Below are 20453 nucleotides of genomic sequence, written 5' to 3'. Positions count from 1 at the left end.
GCTCTGAGCCGGAGGAGAAAGTGGGCAGATGCTCTGTTAGAAATCTATGTGTTTTGCAAAACAGCAGGGCCCCTCCTTCCCCCATCTGCCTCCCCGGTGAGCCTTGGGTCTCACAGCACCATCCCTCTGCTATCTTCCGCTTGCAATTGCCTTCCTCAGTTTTAGTTTCCCCAAACTCCCGCAAAGGCACAATAATTCAGTAGTAGCTTTTCCAAAATAGCTCCCCATTCAGACAGAGTCAATGGTTTTCACTCGCTGCAGAGCTGCCCGGGAGCTGCTCTGGAGAAGGGATGGGATAGATGCTGCTCAGTGCTTCCCCGTGCAAGGGGAATGTCAGTGTTTGCAGACAAGCCTTTCTCCTGACAAAAGGCTTTAGCCAGACCCGTTGGCTGTGGATCGGATCTCCTTAAGGACGTGTATTAACATCTTCCCACTGACAGCTTACAAGGCTGTGATTTTAATAAGGTATTGAAAATCTGAGTGTGGTGTCAGGCTCATCGTGTTTCCCTTGTCTGCTCTCAGGATGCAAAGATGCTAAAACTAAAAGTGTTGATTAAATTGCTAAATAGCAGAAGCTCCGCGACCCGGCAGGGGCTGTGCAGGCCTGCAGTATGGTTTGCTGAGGGGGATATTTGGGGCAGGAGAGGATCGGTGGGTGGGAAACAGAGCAGAGAGCATCAGTCCCACAGCCCCAGGCTGGATAAGCCCAGCTCCTCTGGGCTGGGAAACCTATTCTGCAGATGGGTACACGTCCATCGTGCAGCTTTGGGGGGTGGCATCCACCAAGGCATGGACGAGCTCAGATCTGACCCACTGGCTGCTGTGTCCAAGGAGGGACTGGGGGCTGGGGAAGCAGCATATTGCACATATAACCCTGCCTGTGGTCTGCTCTCTCCCCGTGCAGACGTGCCTCCTCTGGGGTAGCCCGGTTGCAGCCTCCATCCAGGAGCAGTACTGCGAGAACCTGCCGCCTGTCACCAACCACACGGGTGAGTGTCCTGCGTCCCAGCCCACCCTAGCCATGCCCGGGGACCCCAGCGGCAGGGCTGGCTGGAAGGGGCGGGGGTGTCTCTGGACTGATCTGCAGCTGCCTGGCTCCTTTTTGGGGGCAGGTGGGATGTGCTGAGGCTGCGTCGCAGCCCCATGCTGGCTGCGCAGCGCTCTCTTTGCAGGCTGACTGTTGAGGCAGGTAGAAGATGCAGAGCTCAGGAGAGCTAAAAAAGAGAGAAAATAGATGTGTGCTGGGCTGGGCTCGAGGGGCAGGTGGGCAAAGAGACATCTGCCCGGCCCCTGCTCCCGCACTGCCCATTCTCTGCCATGCCCAGGGACGCCAGGACCTTTGTCCCCTATGTCCACTCCCCTCTGCCATTCCCCTGCCCAGGGGTGACAACTGGAGGTTGTGACTTTCTGCAGAGACCACGTCAGCAGTGCAGTGTGGCCACCATGTGCTCAGGGCTCGGCCACCCTCTGCCCGCCAGTGCTCCTAGATGTGTGCCATGGAGCGCTTTGGGAGGCCACCAGCCACAAGGAGCCTCCAGGCACATGGCCAGGGCTGGCTCATGGTGAGACCAGCAAGGTCATGGGCAGCTCACTCCTACTCAACGCCCATACATAGGTTTGCATCCAACCTCTTCAGGTCCAAGATGTGTTTGTGCCAAAACTGGCTTTTAGCCTATATGCAAGACGTGCCTTGGATGTCAGCTCAGCAGTGACAGGTCTGGTTCAGCATCAGGTTTTGGGGGAGGTAAGGTGGCTGAGGGAGAGGAGACGGAGCGCACAGGGATAAGGAGAAAAGGGATGCTGCAGAGTTCATTTTCCCACGACTGAGTGAAGACCAGAGCAGGCATGAAGCAGTTGCCCAGCTTGCCCCGGTCCCTGCTGCTCAGAGCAGCTCTCTCCATCAGGGTGATGGATGGCCACGGAGGGCCGGCGCTGACGGATGGCTGCTCGCCACCCGGCTCCCATTAACAGCAGCATTAAAAACTCCTTTTTAAAAAACTACAGCTTGGCACTGGCTGACTCAGTGCCTGGCCAAGCCCAGGCCACCACAACCCTGCAAGGAGCATCCCCAGAGCATCCCCAGCCCAAGAAATGGAGGCAGAAAGCCAAGGGAGAGCAAGGCTGCCAGTGGAAATGGAAATGCCTGTGTGTCTCTGGCCTGGGCACGGTGCAGACAAGAAACCTGGTCATCACTCATGTGCTTTGCTCCCAGAAGGTTTCATCACTCTGCTCGGCAAGGTGATTGTCCTTGGCCACGTTAGGCTGTGATAAATGGGATTTGTTTTCTTCTTACTCACTTCCCCTGGTACAACATACGTCCAGCCCCAGGGGCTCTGACCCACAGAAGCACCCCAAGCACCACAGGCCCTCTTGCGATGCAGGGACCAGCTGGTGGCACAACCCAGGGCATCAGGCAGGTCCCAGAGCCTCCTCGTGCCCAGCCCGTGGCTTTGCCACCCACTGCTGGAACCCCCTGAGCCCAGGGGAGAGGGCTGAGGGCGGGCAGAACTTCTGCCATGGCTTTGCCGGTGGATATGCCCTGCAACCGCCACCACTCCCGAGCAGTGAGTACTGCTTTCGGCAAGGATTGACTGGGCTTTGCTCAGTTCGGATTTATTGGCATGAGTCCAAGCAGGACTTAGTGCACCTCAGTGCCCACCACCCGGGGCAGGGGAGCACAACACGTCAGGCTTCAGATTTGCCAAATCTCCAGTGCCTCCACGCATCCGACCTGTCATCCCTGAGGAACTCATTAATTTGGGATGGGGCTGGCGCATGTGGGAGCTGCTTCCAGCTCGAGGAGGGGGCTTAGAAAAAGAGGTGGAGATGAAACTAATTGTCTTACATCTGCTGCTTGGTAAGTGGAGCTCAGCGCCAGCCCTTATCCTTGGGGTCCATTTAAGCCCTGCCTGATTCAGGCAGCGATTCCTAGGGAGGGATATTTACAAAACTGGAAACTTTGTTTTGAGGCTATTTAACATGAAGAGTTGTTAGGATGACGCTAATGAGAATTGCAGCGAGGCCGTGAGACTTAATTTGTTAATGTCTGCATAACCCTTGGGAAATGGCACATGCCGATGACACGAGCGCAGCGGTCCTCCAGCGCGCGGCTCGGCAGGGCGTCAGCTGGATGCGGGAGGAGCCCTGCCTCATGCCCGTGTGCAGCATCCCTCCTCCGAAAAATAGCCCAGCGTGGGCTCTCCTCCTCTCTCAGGTCACCAGTCCCTTCATTATTTAATATCACACTTTTTAATGAGGATGCATGGCCGGACAGGGATATCACCAGGGTGCCGGCGCTCTCCAAGGCGCATGCACTGAGCTGGAAAGGTCCACAGCAGTGTGGTGGAGACAGAGCCAGGGTGACGCTCAGCAGGCTCATGGGGTGCAGCCTTTGCAAGCAAGCCCTCATCCCGGGAAGCGGAGCAGCTGAGCCCCACAGAGCTCCCTTGTCCTGCCCTCTTACCAGCATTGATTTACCCGTCTTCCTCTAAGCACGCTGTCCCCAGCGCAAGGCGATGTCCCTTGGCGAATGCACAGGCGTGGTGGTCCAAGCTGATATTTTAGGTGTGCATCAAAAATCCCTCTCGGTGAGCCCCTGACTCTGGCCAGCGCTGGGACACGCGGGCATCCACACACAATTGGCCACTCCATCAGAAAGGCTGCTTTCCTCAGTAGCACTGAATATTTTCTCCTCCAGGCAGAAATCGTATCAGGCTGGACTTGAGGTCAACATGGTGCATTAGGAAAGTCGGGTCAGCTGCACCCCCAAGCATCTGGAAGCCAAGAAATTCGCAGAGTAGGCTTGAGAAGGAACGCAGCGAGGATCAGCATCCCTTGTCCAGGGGGATAGGTGCCCGTCCCAGGGGTTCCCAGCCTACAGATTGCCTCAGACCGCGAATTTGTCCTCCTGATGATTTCGGCTCCCTGGGGTCTGTGCGCAGCTGCTTCTCGCCTCGCCCCGCCACGGAGCCGGGAGGGAGGGACAAGGTCACTTCACCCATCGGGGCAAAGCATCGCCCTGCAGCTGCAGGACCGCTTCCCATCGTGGCCCTTCCCTGGGGCAGCAAGGGGGAACCTGAGAGATGGGAAAGCCTCTTCCTGATTAATAGATGAGGCTTTTCCAAAGCAGCCCAGCAGAAAGCACTCAAGCGGAGCGAGCTCAGAGTGCGCAGGAGGTTGTTTTGCTGTTCGTAGCGTTCAAGCTTGGATCAGCCCAAGGACTTGGCACCCAACTGCTAATAGCCCGGGCTGGTCCTAGCTGCACGATTCACTCTCTTTAAGCTGTTTAAATTGTTATCCTCAACCCCATGTGTGTGCCCAGGAGAGAGAGGGGAGCACAGCTGATTCCTTCCCAGGAAAGAAATGTTTCCCGCCGCTGCAAGTTCACCTAAAGCAAGGGAAAATGACACCAAAGCTAGGCAGAACTGAATAGAAACGTCTCCTTTTTTTTTTAACTGGAGATTTTTTCAAGGAGGGCAAGGGAGCGTAGCTTTGCTTTTAAATAAAGCAAATCAAGTTGGTCCAGATATAGCAAAAGCCTGTGCCTGAGAAGTGCAGGAGAGCAGCGAGCGATGAAAGCATTTCCTTTGCGGGCACTTTATCAGACAGGTTTGGAAACACGTTTCACAGCAGGTGACAATTTGACCAAGAGACTTTCCACCCGCTCCAGCTCAGCTCCCCAAACCACTGACGCTGCTCCAGCAGTGCCTTCTCGTGCCGCTGCTGTTTCATTCACTCACTGAACTCCCCTGGGGAGAGCCTGGAATTTAAATTCATAAAGGTCAAATTAACAACATCAGCGCCTCTTTTCCCTTCAGCCTCCTTGGCATCTCTCCCACCAAGGCAGAAATACTCATAAAGGAGCTGAGCAGGGGCTAAAGAGGCATCAGTGAGTCCTGGCAGGGACTTAGCACCAAGGCAGAGCAGTGACACTGGGGCAGGTTTGGGAAACAAAAAACGTGAACTCACCTACATGGAAAATCATAGTGTTTTAAGTGTATACTGGTATTGATAAAGCCAGTCTGCTCCACCATCTAGCAAACAAGGATGTCAATAGGAACTTGCTTATATTCATAGATTTTATTGTAGTGGAGGAGGGAAGAAGGTGATGAGGTTTTCTGGTAGGAAACAGTGTCCTGACACATCTCAGCGTGAGCGGCAGCTACGGCAGTTAAACTGTGCTTTGGAATGGATGCAGTAAAATCGTTGCCAGCTACTCTGTTCAGTTGTAGCCAAACTAGAAGTCTTTGCTAGGAAACCTCTGCCAACAAGGGATTAGGCTGCTTTGCTCACCCACCAGCAAAGCCCAGCCAATACCAGAGGATAAACCACTTGCTGCTACCCTTGGTAAGAACACAACTCCAAGTACTCTACGGATCATATCAGGAGAACAAGACATGCCCCAAACGCAACCCACGACACTATATATTCAATAAACATATATGCTCCGCAGAAAATGTACATGGATCCGTCTTCAGTGACGACATTGAGCAGATGCATCAAATACCAATGGCAGCAGCTAGGTTTGATGCCTATTTATTCTTCTCCAGAATAGCAGCAAAGACCCAAGGGGACAGTGAATGATGGTGAATAGCAACAAGCCAAAAATTCATTACAAAGACACTTTGCTATCATAACGCTTAATTAGCCTGTGTAATTATTTTACATTGAGGATCATGGAACTTGAATGCTTGGGAGGATTGCTGGGGATTTTTTAAGGACTGGACTCTTACAAAGATAAATAGAAATACCTAATGCCACCGAAAGCAGTGCTGGAGGTAGGGTGTGAGTAAGGATCTAAGTATTTTGAGACAACCACAGTTGCTGCCAGCCGTATTGAGTACCCAACCCTGACTCAGAAGGAAGGCAAGCAGCTCCACCACCCCAATTTCAACCGTGTGTTAACATAAATTGTCCCCCAGTGCCATTTGCCTCAATGCCTCAAGGTGTTACTCAAGCATTTAGCACCTGAGTGGCTCTACAACTGGGATCGAGCCATCCTTCCTTTGGACATCAGCTCCTTGAAATAAGGGCATCCTCCCAGAGGCCCTTGCTTTGGGGCAATAAATTATGAAATGGCCCCCGTGTGATGGAGCTGCCTGGGAGGGATGGACGACCTTTTGCGCGCTGGCTCCAGTGAGCATATTTTGATTAGATGTGGAGATGAAACCCTGATTACCAAATGCAAATGCTGCAGCAGGGGCACCCTTAAGGAGCCAGAAGCTTCAGCCCGCTGAAGAGGTGGAAGCAGCAATGCAGTCACCAAGGTCATCAGGGAAGGACGGAGATAACTGCGGTTGAGTAAGAGCTCAGGACAGGTAGAGAGATGAGCTAACAAACACCTTTAAGCTGTTACTCAGCCTCCTGAGACACCTTAAACAAATAACCCCACCACTCCCAACCACTGGAATGAGCCTGTGATTCACATTTCCATCATCTCTCCTGGCCCCTTTGCATGGCATAAGCGGAGAGAGGCTTCACCCTTCCAGCAGCCGTAGCGTCGCCGGGGGCACAGCAGCGAGGCAGGATGAAGCTCTGGTGCGTCGCTTTGCCCAGTGCGAGATGAGGACATGTTTACCAGCACAGTTACATGTGCTGGTACACATGTGCTTTGACCAAGAGACTTTCCTTTGCTTTAGACCTCTTCACACCATCCTAGCAATGGCTTGATGGTACAATAACATTTCAGACCTCCTGGCATCAGCTCAAGAGCGCTGTGGCCACACATCTGGTGGTGCTGGCCCAGGATAAACATGCACCATCCTCTTTGCACAAAATCTTTTGGCAGATTAGCTGGGACTGGAGAGTTTTACCCTGCCAGGCTTCACGTGGCTGTACGGCTTTAGCTTGGAGCCACCTCGGGGGCCTCTGCGAGTGGTGGAAGCAGGCTGAAGAAGGATCTTTTATATAAACAGGAGGGATATTGCTGTAGTTATCCTGAGACTGTTATTGTGATATAGTTGTCTCAATGTAAGTCCCTGGACAGGCACTTTTTTCCTTCAGAAGAAAGAAAATGCTTTCTATTGCTTCAAAGCAGCACAACCCAAAGGAAATAGGGTGAGAAGGGATTTGAGTGACTTCCCCCGTGCCACATTCCCCATCTCAAAGCAGAACCAGCTCCTTCCTACCCCAAATGCTGTGCTTCTGCGTGGGAGGGAGCCAAATCAGGGGGATTGGGTGCAGGTAGGAAATTAATTGACCTTTCTTGCTGTAAAGCTGCAAAGACCAAAACAGCCTGTGCAGCCAATGGTGCTGAGAAAGCTGGAGCAGATGTCTGCAGAACCTGGCAGAATAATCCCCCTGCAAATATGGATGGGCTGCAAAGCAGATATGAAAGCATTTAGCACTGATACATGTAATTTCCATGCTAAACAGTGCTCTAAACGCTGAGAGCCGCGTGCCACTGGGGAGCAGCTGGAGCAGACGGTCGTGCTGGGCAAACGGGACGTCGCAGCCCTCACGGCACTCTTTGCCTTTGCTGTTTTCCTTAACCCTTCCCCAGCAGGAGATTTTTTTTTTCTTCCCTATATGCTGGGGAGAGCAGAAAGAGCTGCATCTGCTTTCTGCAGCTTTTCTTCACCAAGCATTTCTCAGTGTGAGCCCAGGAGAAATATCGCGGCCACCCACTAGATTAAAAACTGGTGGGACAGACCTCAGAAAGCTGCCTGCAGTGGTGTGGGGGTGAAGTCCCAGGAGCCTCCTACAGCCTGGCTGAGCCTGACCTCTGCTCTCCTGACTGCAGCCCCCAAGTCCGAATGTCACCCCACCCCAGAACCCTGACCCACGGGATGAGGAGGGGGCTGAGCTCCTGGTGATGCTGCTCCTCCTTCACCCCGCATCCCTGCCGTGGAGGGAGCGCACGACCCATCCACTCGGTTTGTCGTCTGGTAGGTGCCCATAGCGCTTTAATGGGAGTGCCAGGTAGCATTAAATCAAGTGCCTTGGAGGAACGTGGAGATCTTAAATCCAGACTTGAGCAGATGCACAACAGAACGATGCTGCCTTTGTTTCACCTCATCATTTCCATGAGTCTGTCTTGGTTTTTGTTATTAATGGCATTGCCATGGTTGTGTTTTACTGATGGAGAGTGCCGCTCTCTGGCTCTGCTGACTTTTAATTACTGAATCTTCCTGTTTGTCCCCCCTGAGCAGCCTCCATCTGCGCCCCAGCACAGTCCCTGGGATGCAGGAGAGAAACTGAGGCATGAGGGGATGGGGAGAAGATGGAGTTTGTGCTCAGCCCCACCGGTCACAGGGACAACTGCATGAGCTGCTCTGGGCATTAGCGCACTGCAAGCCCCGTTTTTCTGTGCTGGGTTACTCCAAGTGAAGCTTTTCCTATTCCAGATATTCAAGCAGCTTCTCACCTGGGTGGATTCCCAGGTGGCTAACAGGGAGAGCACTTGCAATTTAACTTTGTCCTTAGTTGAAGCAATTGCCAATTGTCTTTTCTCTACCTGGATGAATATTATCATAAAATTTTAAGCAGGGACTTCATTTTCTGTGACCTTCTATTTCTCTGTCAAATTTGGGTCAAAACAACTAAGGAGCTCAACAAATGCTAATAGATGCAGGTAAGCACAGATACACACACTACACGTGATTAAATGCACCTTGTTTCCTAAGAAATACAGGCTTAAAAGAGTTAACTTAAAGTGAAGGTTTCCGCAGTAACCATACGCATTAGCAAAGCTAAAAGCAAAGGTCATCGTTAAAATTAATTTCTCACTACAAGCTATAGAAGGCAGCAGGTAATGCTCACCACGCTCTGATGCTTCCCCAGCTCACATGCTTGGAAGTTGTTTTCCCTTGCAAAGATGTTTGAAGAAATCCTTCCTTTTCTTTGCACTGAAAAATGTGCTCTGAGAACACCCCAAGAAACCAAGGAGCCAATTTTTCAGATAATCAATGAAAACAAATATTCCCCCAGGAAAACCTTCATCATATTAATAACACAGTATTTTGCTTTTTTTGTTCAGTCTTTTGCCAACTCTAGCCACAGGCCGTTTCGGGAAAGGCATTCAAATAACAACCGCCGAGTCCAGGTGGAGAGGAAACGCTGCGTTCTCGTATGGGGGTGTTTTGTCCTAGGAAACGGCAAAGCCTGGCTCTGCGCCGGCAGCACACACACATCTCTGGTACCCAGGAGTGGTTTGCACTGAACTCTGCCCCTTCCAGGGTCTGCTGCCCATCCGTCTGCTGCCTGTCAAGGGTTGTATTATATGGATGCTACAGCCATTGTGCTTCCTACCGCACTTTGAGACGTAGCTAGGACATATTTAGCTACAGTACATGTTGTTCTAAATATACACAAATTATACATAAAAAAGCCTGCAATCTGGCCTACCTAATGCCTACGTTAGCACACTTGTGTAGCTGGGAAAAGCACACAAGTCCTGCTTGAAATCTGAAATAGCAGCAGCAGACTTGGAGTTTTCTTCCCAGGAAAGGCTGGAAGAGACCAACGGGAATGGGGAGGAAGGACATCGTGCAGCCAGGAGGTGGGAGAAGGTCGGAGGCCGCTCTGAGGAGCGTCCCACCAGCACCAGGCTGGAGTCACCTCTGGCAAAGAGAAAATCTGGCTTATTGCTGGCTGCCAAAGTCATGACTGAAGGAGGGAGGAGGGCTGGAAGACCAGAGCCAGGGAACCCCAAGCTGACTTGGGAAACCAGGTCAGAAAACCAGACTTGTGCCAGAACTGGGCTTAACCCAGGTGCTCAGACAGGATCAGAACAATAGTTACGGCCAGGACGGATCAACCAGCCCCTGGGGAGTCTTGGCACAGACACCATTTGGTGTCTGCCATGAGGCTCTTCTGGGGGCTGAGCTTGCAGCAACCCATCACCTCAGCCAGGACTGCAGCCCCAGCTCTCTGGGCAAACCTCAACCCTTCAACAGCCTGGAGGTGGCCCACGGTAGCCCACAGACCTCCACTAACCCTCTACCCTTTTTCCCCACAGGTCTCCAGTGCAACGCCTCGGTCGACCTGATCGGCACGTGTTGGCCCCGCAGTGCTGTGGGACAGCTGGTAGCTCGTCCCTGCCCCGAATATTTCTACGGCGTGCGGTACAACACCACGAGTAAGATGAGCAGCACTGGTGGGCACATGGTGGATGAGGGGTGGGGCAGTCCAGAGAGCCATGTGCATCAGGGGCTGCGGGGGCACGAGCGACAATATAGCTCGTTGTGGGGGGCTCTGTGGGATCCGTCAAACAAAAAGCCCTCATATCCCAAATTTCAGGGAGGATAGTTTCACGGCAGCAGCTTTATAAGCAGGTCCTCCGGGACGTGTCCCTGTGAAGGAGGAGAAGGCTGTTGTCCCCATCTTGGGGACAGGAGAAGAGGAGTGAGCCTGCCCTGCTGTTGGAGGTGGCACAGAGGTCTGCAACCCCCAGCTGAGCCAGGACGGGGGGACCCTGTGGCTCATCCCCTCCCGGCACGAGTGACTCCATTGTCACTGCCAGCGACGTGCTGGGAGCAGGGGTCGAAGCAAAGGCACGTGAAAAGTGCCCAAAGCCATTCCTAGCACATGGTTGAGTTTCTGACCACCCAGGTGCTGCTTCTGATGAAAGAAACATCTTGCTTCCCGCAGAAAACACCAATTTTTCCGCCCCACACGTTTTTGCAGCAGTGGAAGATCACATGCATACGGCTCCTGCTTTGTGGTGCCTTTCATGCTGTCGCGGGAGTCTCCTTGCATTGATCCATACTCGTGCCTGCCCAAGAGCCCTTTCCGCCCCGTCCCATCCCATCGCCCCGAGGATGCTCGCAGTCTCTCCTGTTAAGAGGAGAGCCCAGCACGGCCCCAGTGCTAGCGTCGCGCCGCTGCTGACGCGAATCAGGGACTGCTCCGGGGCTGTTTAGCCTTGCTGCTCGCCAGCCTTGCTGGGAGGTGACAACAGCTCCTAACGCAGCGGGAGAAGGGAAAGCTTCACGCTGCCGTTGCGGCAGGATGGCACGTGATCGCTCGAGCAAACGGCGCGGAGGAGCGGAAAAGGAGACGCGAACTCGTGCTGCTCCCGCCGCATCTCGGTGGTGGGGGGCATCGGGGCCGCCCGTGCTGAGGGGCAGAGCTGGTGCAGACCCGAAGCCCTTGAGCAGGTCTGAAATATTCCAAGGATTTTGGTTCTGCAATTGCAACCACGGCAGCGTCTGAGCTGGCTTCAACGCCAGCTTGATACCAGTGACCCCTTGCATTGGTGTCATCAGGTCATGTCTTCGTGCCCGTCCCCACGCAGCGTTAACCCTTCAACGTGCACCCTCTCTTTCAGATAATGGCTACAGGGAGTGCCTCGCTAACGGGAGCTGGGCGGCGCGGGTCAACTATTCCCAGTGCCAGGAGATCCTCAGCGAAGAGGTAGGACCCGCGGCCGGGCTCCTGGCAGGAGGGTGAGGGACGGACAATGGAGTTTGGAAGGGCAACAGCATCCAGGTCAGGAACGGCCCGAGGGAGCTGTGGGCTGGCCATGCAGCAGCAGCCCAGCGATAAGCTTGCATGCGGCACATATGACCCCCTTCTTGATTTCCATTTTCAGTCCCTGCCAAAAACAAAGCCACACCTGTTTCCTTCCCTGTTAAAAATCCAAGAGGATTTGCAGCCTGAGGTCTCCCGGCCCCAGGGTGCAGATCAGCATGCCCTCCAGCCCCATCGCCCTCCTCCAGCTCTCTCCTGACACAAGCACGCAGTCAAATCCCATTCCTCCCCACCGGCAATGAAATAAAGGAGGTGTTTAGGAAGATCAAAGGGATAAAAAAAAATGGGGACCAAGAATTACAAGCCCCTGAGTAGGTCAAGCCACCCCTCAGAGCAGAGGAGAAGAGACACAGGCTGTTCATTTGCAGTTGATACCACCTCTGGTATTTAAGATGCTGGTATCTCTTGCCAGGAATGGTTTTCTCACTCAGTTAATTGCTAATTCACAGGTTGGATGAGTGCCTAACAGCAGGAGCAATCAATTAATTTAATTATCACTCACACCTTCCTGAGATCCCCTGCTCCCTCTGCCCAAATTCATCCCAGCTTCTCAGCTACCCCCAGGGCAACAGACATCAGATGTCAGTCACATCGCCAGCGATCTTGGCTGAATTACAGCAGGATTTCCCCAGACGAGGGGCTGGGGATGTCCCAGCGCTGAGCGGGGGGATGAGAACCATGAGCTGTCCTGGCACGGGTAGGATACGGGACGCCCAAGCCCTTTGCAGAGCCAGGCTGGTGCCTCTCCTGTCCACGTCAGCCCCATCCACGTCCCCTTCCAGCCCCATCTCCACTGTCCTGCACCAGGTGGGCGCTGGTTGCTTTCTGAAAAAGGGCCCAAAATTTGCGGTGCAGCTCTCAGAGTTGACGTGGTGGAGGAGGCAGGTTTGTGGTGGTACCCGGGGCTGCTGCTGACTCCCTCCCCATCTCCCCCCGCCAGAAGAAGAGCAAGCTGCACTACCATGTCGCCGTCATCATCAACTACTTGGGGCACTGTGTCTCGCTGGGGGCCCTCCTGGTGGCCTTCGTCCTCTTCATGCGCTTGCGGTGAGTGACCCGAACTGCTGCCCTGTTCCTTCTGGGGGGATGAGCCCAGAGAGGTCACCCCATGGCCCTCAGGCTGGGGACGGACCCAGCCCCTGTGTTTTGCCCCCATGGTCATTGCTCTCCAGTCTAGAGGGATCATGCCTATCTCAGGGTTATTTTCCTCCTGCTGCTTTTTTAAAGCACTCGGTTATTGAGGCAGAGGGTTCTCCTTGGTGCCTTCCACCTCCTGGCCTTGGTCCTGCCCACCTCGCCCTGGGCATGGCCCCAGCAGCTCACCCTTGGGGTCTCAACAAAGACATTCAGCTCCACAAGCAGCCCTGTCCCCCAGCCCACACGTGGCTGGCCCCCAGCCACCCACCACGCTCTGATGGTCCCTTGTCCCCACCTCTCCAGGAGCATCCGGTGCCTGAGGAACATCATCCACTGGAACCTGATCACAGCCTTCATCCTCCGCAATGCCACGTGGTTTGTGGTGCAGCTCACAATGAACCCAGAGGTGCACGAGAGCAACGTGGTAGGTGCAGCTCTGCTGGGCAGCCAGTCTAAGCCTGGCCCTGAGCGCCGGGGGTGTGTGTGGAGCTTGAGGATCCTAAAGATGAGACTACGAAAGCAGCTTGAGGGGCTAATTAGGGCTGCTTGGTGCTTGGAGGACAACCCAGGCTTCTGAGAAACATGGGCTGCATTGCTCTGCTGGGGTCTGTGTTGCCCTGTGCACCAGTTTCACCACTGTAACACAGAGCTCTGCTCTTCACCCTCCATGTCTCCTCCTAACCCCCTTGGCAGCTCTGGTGCCGCTTGGTCACTGCCGCCTACAATTACTTCCACGTCACCAACTTTTTCTGGATGTTCGGTGAGGGCTGCTACCTGCACACGGCCATCGTGCTCACCTACTCCACGGACAAGCTCCGCAAGTGGATGTTCATCTGCATCGGCTGGTGTAAGTACCAGGTTTCCCCTTCACCCACCGGCTTACCTAGGGTTTTAGTAACGGGTGATGCCCACCTCCGTCCTCTGCTCCAGCTCTTCTTGCACCCAGATAGCTGCAAAAAGGCTGCCAGGAGCAGGATGATGGGGTTTGCATGGCTGTATCCTCTCACCCAGTGATTTGCCCTGTGTAAGAAAATCCCTGTTACAGCATAATTTTGTGGCAACCTTGCACCCCTGAGACTCATCTGTGTGTTCATCTGCAGGTATCCCCTTCCCCATCATCGTCGCCTGGGCCATCGGGAAGCTGTACTACGACAACGAGAAGTGAGCCTGATTGCTCTCATTCCCCATTCTCCTTTCTGTCCTGATTCCCTGGAGATCAGTTGTGCCGGGGGCTGTGGCAGGCATGGATCCTGTCTGGAAGGGCTGACGTGAGGCAGGATACATGTAAATGGTGGGAGGAAAAAAAAATAATATTCTTCCATTCTTTCTTTTATCCCACCTTTAGGCTCTCTGCCGCACAAGCCCTGCCTGCAGCCGCCTGCCGCTGCATTTTTCTCTTCAAAGAGCAAATGAGAGTTTTAAGGGGGGAAAAGGCGAGATTAAGCCAGAGCTCCTACAATGTGTTTGCTAAATGGAGCTGGGATTTAATCTACCAGCAGAGGTATAAACTACCACCACCTGAGCCATTTTCACGGAGGCTTGCTAATGGAGGACTTAGCAGGCACCTGAGAGTTCACCGTGCAGACGGTGAAGTTCAAAGGAGTCCGTTTAGAAGAATGGCAGCTTGTCTTGTTTTTCGGTGCGAGTTTTGCCCCCTGACTTCAGCAGCCCCGTGCTATACGTGCAGACACAGCACTGGCTTAACAAAACCCAACAAGGTGCTCCCAGGACGGGGATATACCTGCATGAGCTCCTGCAGGGTCTGCTGGGGGCAGAGCCAAGCTGGACTTGTAAGGTTGTCCCTGCTTGTCCTACGATAACCAGTTCCCACATCCATACCGGGCCCATAAACACCCCCACAAGCCCCCGTGCCCCTCCATATACCGGGTTCTTGGGGAAGCTATTCCATAGTGGCTACAGCAGCTTAAGCTGTGCTGCTTTCCTCCCATGGACAGTGACTTACAGAGACTGTGCAAGGACCAGAGTAAATCCAGGTCACTCACACCGCAGGCTTGTCCCCGACGCTGCTTGTCCTTGCCTTGCAGGTGCTGGTTTGGGAAGCGAGCGGGAGTTTATACCGACTATATTTACCAGGGCCCCATGATCCTGGTGCTTCTGGTAAGAGCAAAGCGACCTTCCTTGCTAAATATAGGGTCCTTCCCGTCTGCGTGCGGGATAAGGCTGGTCCTGAACAGGGTCTCGCCCCCTCCTCCAGCATCTCCCCGCTGTGCTGGCCCGCCGCATCGGTGCCGCTCGCCCTGCGAGCCCGGCTCCCCTCACCCAAACTGCACCTTGAGAAACGCAGGCACCTAACTCACAGTGAGAAATAGCGTGTGTGGATCCTGCTGACTTGGGCTGGGCGAGAAAGGGAGCCTGGAGACCTCGCTCTGATAGGGATGCTGCCATCGGCAGACTCCCACATGCATCAGTAAGTCCCTCCATCCCTGCCCTGGCACTATTTGGGTGCGGGTGGGGGCTTTGCCAAGCATTTGCAGCAGCCTGGGGACCTCAGCTCCATTCCCTGATCCACACCGCTTTGCTCCTGGCCCTTGGCTGCAGCGATGCTTGACCCAGGGGTCATATGGAGCATAATTTGCTGAGGTTTTGCCCTTGGAAAGGGACAAAGAAGAGCCTGGTGGCAAGTCACAGGCAGCAGTGCCGGGGGCCCAGCCTGTGTTTGACGGGGGGATGCCACGCACAAGGTCCCACAGCTTTTCCTCCCTCCTTTGCCCAACACTGGGAAAACCCAAGGGAGTATTAATCACTGGCACCAACCGGCCTCGCTGAATAATTGAGCCTGCTTCTCATTTCCCAGCCCATCAGGTAGCCAGGCCACTTCTAATTTGTGTCAATTGTACTCAGCTCCCAGGGCCGCCTTCCTGTGCCCTCGTTAGCGGCTCAGCCAAGCAGCTCCTTGCTGTGATGGCAGCCACTCTCCCAAAATCCCTTTGGCCGCCTTATATTCCTCCTCCCCCTCCAACTTTTTCACCTTCAGCTCTTTCTCTAACACTTGCCCTTCCTCGCTCATCTCCTGGTGTGCCCTGCTGCCCCACTCCCGTGAAAAAACTCGTAAATCTTATTGCTGAAGTGCTTTAAGAACGATCAATGCAGGCAATAGATCAGGTTCAAGAGGAAACATTCCCATTTCCACTGGCACGGCCCGTTGCATCTGCTGAGGAAACGGGAGGAAACGTTGTGGGAGCGGACACTAACCAGGTGCCCTCTTCCTTCCAGATCAACTTCATCTTTCTGTTCAACATCGTCCGAATCCTCATGACAAAGCTCCGAGCTTCCACCACGTCAGAGACGATCCAGTACAGGTAAGAGAGTGAGCGACCCTGCAGAAAGCAGACCTAGAAACTGCGTTAGCATGGTTAGGGAGGAACAGCCCCATCAGCCAAGTATCAAGGGGATGGGAGCATGGAGAGATATCTAGGAACACCTCAAATGCTTTTTTGGAGACATGTGGCTATTGCACCTGGGGTTGTTCAAAAATCGTGGCCAGGAAGAACTTTGTGTTGGAGAATGTGGACAGCTGGACCTGCCTTTGTCAGGAGCCGTTGGGAGCTGAGTTTCTTTGCAAAAGCCTTTTCTGGCGGGACCTGGTCAGCCCGCTGGGCTCGGAGCTGCAAATCCTGGCATGGAGGTGAGAATTAAATCACCGCTTGACAGCAAAGCAAAGGGCGAGGAAGGAGTAACGAATCGATGCCGCCCCAGACACCTCCTCGTGAAGCTGCAAGGAGAAGGCAGCTCTCAGCAGCACATGGCAGGAAGATTTAACCCTTCCCTGCTGCGGAATATTTTGGAGACAACTTGGGAGGTGCACGGTCAGAGCAGTTCTACGAAGCACCTAGAACAGGAGAAGACATTTTTGTCTTCATCAGTGCTTCTTTCTGGATCATTTTCTGGGTGGAAATCAGGGAGTCTCACTGTGTGCTGGGTCAAGAGAAGCAGGTTTGACGTGGAGAGTGGCTTTTTCAATTGAGAATTGGAAAATGGAAAAACTCAGATGTTATCAGTGGGAAACGCCAGCTTTCCTCATCACAGAGTATTGAGCTGGGATGAACGATTCAGCTTGAGGTGAGCAAAGATGAAGGTTATCGAAATAGGCTGGTTGGCCTCAGTCAGCAATTTTGGGAGACTTTTCCAGTATTTTCCTAATTTTGGCAGGAAAGGTTTTTTACTTTTGGGCAGAAGAATATTTTCATTTCCCAGAAACATTTTGTGGGACAGGAAAACTTGGAGAGTTTGGTGGGTTATAAACTGTGCAGTCCTCCTTAAACCAGGGAAGGGACAGCCCTGGAGGGCTCCTGCTCACCTTAGACAACGGCTTTTGGTAAAAAGCTGGTGGATCCCCCGCTACCATGGCTGCTCCCCAGGGAAGCTACACCGGTGCATGTGCTGTGCCATGGTTTGCCAGCCTGTGGATGCTCGTGTCCTCAGTTATTTCCAGCTCCTCTGTGCCATCTGCCAGTTTGTGTCAGTGGCTGCGGCTCTCCCGCGGGTCAGCGATGCAGCCCAGGTCCCATCCGTGCCCAGCCCAGACCTGCCAGGGCTGACTTTTCCTGTGTTCAGCTAATGTTGGAATCTGTCCATTAACAGGATCTTTTAGCAAAAAGTGTTGACTTGGCATTGTTCTTGTCCCCTTATCCAAACAAATGAGACGCCAAGCCCTGGTCTTTCCCGCACTCTGCTGGATCAGCACTATTACTTTTCACAAACCGCACTTGTAATCTCATCAAGGAAAGATATCAAATTAATTAGCTGAGATAAGTTTTTCATAAACCCATGTCGAAGGGTGTGAATTACTTCACCCTCCTTAATTCCTTTTTAATCGAGCCCTAGGTCAGCCAAGCAATCATTTCACGCCAGCTCAAGGTTAGGCCTCCACCATCCACTGCCCTTTTCTGGATGGAGGAACCACAGACGGTGCCCGGTGCTCAGACCAGCCCTGTCACTCAGGGATCGCCTTGGAAAACAGCCCAACTCTGCTCCATCCTGCCCTGGTTAGCTGGACCAGTCCCTGCCACGCTGGTGCTGGGAGTGAGCTGGGGAGTCTCCCCATGCCCAAGGCTGCACTGCAGCAGCTCAGGTCCATGTTTTCTCCCCAGAAAAGCAGTCAAGGCCACGCTGGTGCTGCTGCCCTTGCTGGGAATCACCTACATGCTGTTCTTTGTCAACCCAGGGGAGGATGAGATCTCCAGGATCGTCTTCATCTACTTCAACTCATTTCTGGAGTCCTTCCAGGTATAGTCATCGGCACTAGCTTCCATCCCAGTCCCCGTCCAAGGGATGGGGAGGAGCCCGTCCTGTGGCTGATGCCTTGCCCCACTCCTGCCCCCTCCTGAAAACAGACATCCCCCAAATCCCAGGGTTGCTCCTGAGCCTGGGAATGGCTGCTGGCCGTAGCTCCATGGTAACTCTGCTGCTTGTCTCCTTCCAGGGCTTCTTTGTCTCCGTCTTCTACTGTTTCTTGAACAGTGAGGTGAGCACTGTGGAGTAGGGCTACTTGTTGGGGGTCTACACCCACCCTTGCAAGCAGACGCAGGCTCAGCCCAAGGCTCTGCCTCTGCATGGGGTTCCGAGGGTGCAGCACCCAGTGCCATGCCAGTGAGCGCGTTACCTCCAGCTCCAGGCTGTGCCCGGGTGGGAATGGCTGTGGTTGGTCTCCTCTGGAGGAGGAGGAAAATCCACCCCCGAGAACAGATGCTCCGGAGGTGCACCCATATGATCTGGTGCAGCAGAAGGGCCCAGGGTCCCCCCACCCCTGGGAAATGCTTCCCCAGGGTGATCCCCGTACACTCGTGGGTACCCAGCACAGGGTACCACCGGGGGGCACCTCCGAGGCGCTGACCCAAAACATGGACGCAGAAAACAAAGGAGGTGAGAGTAAAGGCTGATCCTGGGACCAATTATTTGGGCTGCTCTTTCCTCTGTCTCCTTCCAAATGCTCTTGCGCCTTTGCTGGCTCAGGAGAGTTTGCCCCAGACAAGCTTGCTTCATTACCAAATTGTAAATAATTGATGGAGGAGGAAAAGGGAGAGACCAGGGCCCGCTGGTGAACCAGGAGCATAACACGCCCTGCAGTTCGTGGTCCTTCATCTCTCGATCCCAGCCACCCACACCATCTCCGCCGCCCGCGTCCGGTGCCCATCTCCCACGCCATCCCACGCCGCGGTCCATGAAAAGGCATCTCTTCACTATTTACCTGCCACACAAAGCACTTGGGCTGTTGTAGGGCAGAATTAATGTCAAAGAAATGCCACTAGCATGAACCAGACATGCCATAAAATCTCCCCGACTGTTGCCCGTCCCCCTCCCAGCCCCTTGCAGCGTCCGATGCAGCGTGTGAGGTGCCGGCTCTCCTGCGGGGCCCCCGCTCACATTTATTTCTCCCTCTTGCTCCTGTTTTGCGCTCAGAGGCACCACGAGCTGGGTTCATCTCTTTTCACAGCTGCAAGGGCTGCATTTCACCGGCATTGCACCAAACAAGACTGGGTGCCCTGGGAGGTGACAGGGGCTCCCAGGACCCTCCCTGCCCCCCGGGAGCCGAGCAGGGTTTCATTAAGCGTTTTGGTTGAAATACTGAGGATGGCTGGTGCCTCTGAACAACTTTGGACAGCTGCGTGGTGGCTAAATGTCCCCTCCTCTGTCTCACACCCCCAGGTCCGATCCGCTGTACGGAAGCGGTGGCACCGGTGGCAGGACAAGAACTCCATCCGTGCCCGCGTGGCTCGGGCCATGTCCATCCCCACCTCCCCAACCCGCGTCAGCTTCCACAGCATCAAGCAATCCACGGCCGTCTGAGCCAGGAGCAAGCTGCTGTATGGGACAGAGGAGCCAGGGTCCCCACCGTGTGGGACCTTTGACGTGGCACAGCACAGGAGCAGAGCCCTGCCTGCACCCACCAGTCTCACAGAGGACACACAAACTCGCTACAGCAATGGGAAACCCTACAGAAGCTCCTGTCCTGCTTGCTGGAGCAGACCTGTGGGACAGGACAGCTGAGATGCTGTTTTGTTGTCTCCCTGGCAGTGGTGTGACCTGCTGGGGTAGTCGAAGGAGCCAGAGGAGCCTGGAGAGGCTGCAGCAGCCTCCCTGCGTGCCTCCGTCCTGGGCACAGTGCCCCATGTCCCACCGCTGCCGCTCTCGAGTTCGTCACTGCTCTGAGGTGACAGGACACCGGGACATTGTTGGGACAGCTTATGGGGCTACTCCCTTGGGAAGCTGGGTCAGCCTTCCGGCGGGCGCGTGCTGGGATGCTGCTCCAAAGGCCGCCGGGCTGAGGGGGTGTGTGGAGAGCCCTGGGCTGATTGCAGCCGTCGCTTTATGTGGCTGTGTTTTTGTAGCACCGGGGTTATTTGAGCGCTGCCCCTCGTGAGGTCCCCGGGGGTCCCGTAAACGCTGCTTGGTCCGACCTGGTCATTTCTTATCTCGACACTGAGGATGTGAGGCAGAGCAATGGGGTGGGAGAGGGGGAGGCGGGGGCGGGGGCCCGGGGTGTGACCAGCCACACCGAGGGGGCCTGGTCTGCAGGCAGGCATGAAGTTTAGCTAATCCTGTGGTCCATCCCATCCTAGGTGGGTCTACAGGTCTTTGTAGAGCCCATGGACCTCGGGTTGGCTCCATACCCCGGCTTGGGGGTGAAAAGGCGAGGAAGAGCTGCAGCAAAGCGGTGGCTCGGCTCCCCGGAGGCAGCTACCCCGGGGCCGTGCCGTGGCTTTGCTCCCCTCCTCCCTGCCCTGCCGATACCCGTGCAGGCAGGCTCGGTGCCAAAGCTGCTCCTTGCTCTTAGGCAGGGGCTGGGGCCAAATCATGCCCACGCTGGGCTAAGTGCCTTGGAG

At 54.5% G+C, this 20453-nt stretch overlaps 1 protein-coding gene across 1 annotated transcript; it reads left to right on the top strand.

Annotated features, from left to right (window-relative positions):
- The first annotated feature begins 894 nt into the window (after nucleotides 1-894).
- On the top strand, nucleotides 895-19442 carry LOC104623091 (corticotropin-releasing factor receptor 1). Its single transcript, XM_010290067.1, has 12 exons — nucleotides 895-989; nucleotides 9959-10078; nucleotides 11270-11355; nucleotides 12413-12519; nucleotides 12913-13033; nucleotides 13303-13456; nucleotides 13710-13770; nucleotides 14655-14727; nucleotides 15844-15929; nucleotides 17721-17856; nucleotides 18053-18094; nucleotides 19276-19442. Exons 4-12 carry the CDS (start codon nucleotides 12509-12511, stop codon nucleotides 19414-19416), a joined length of 825 nt encoding a protein of 274 aa, XP_010288369.1. The 5' UTR covers nucleotides 895-989; nucleotides 9959-10078; nucleotides 11270-11355; nucleotides 12413-12508; the 3' UTR covers nucleotides 19417-19442.
- Nucleotides 19443-20453: the final 1011 nt, after the last annotated feature.

The sequence above is a fragment of the Phaethon lepturus genome, unplaced genomic scaffold (genome assembly GCF_000687285.1).
Source record: "Phaethon lepturus isolate BGI_N335 unplaced genomic scaffold, ASM68728v1 scaffold27616, whole genome shotgun sequence".
Classification (NCBI taxonomy): Eukaryota; Metazoa; Chordata; class Aves; order Phaethontiformes; family Phaethontidae; genus Phaethon; species Phaethon lepturus.
The sequence above is the reverse complement of the archived record's forward strand: the minus strand, read 5'-3'. Positions and strand labels throughout refer to the sequence as shown.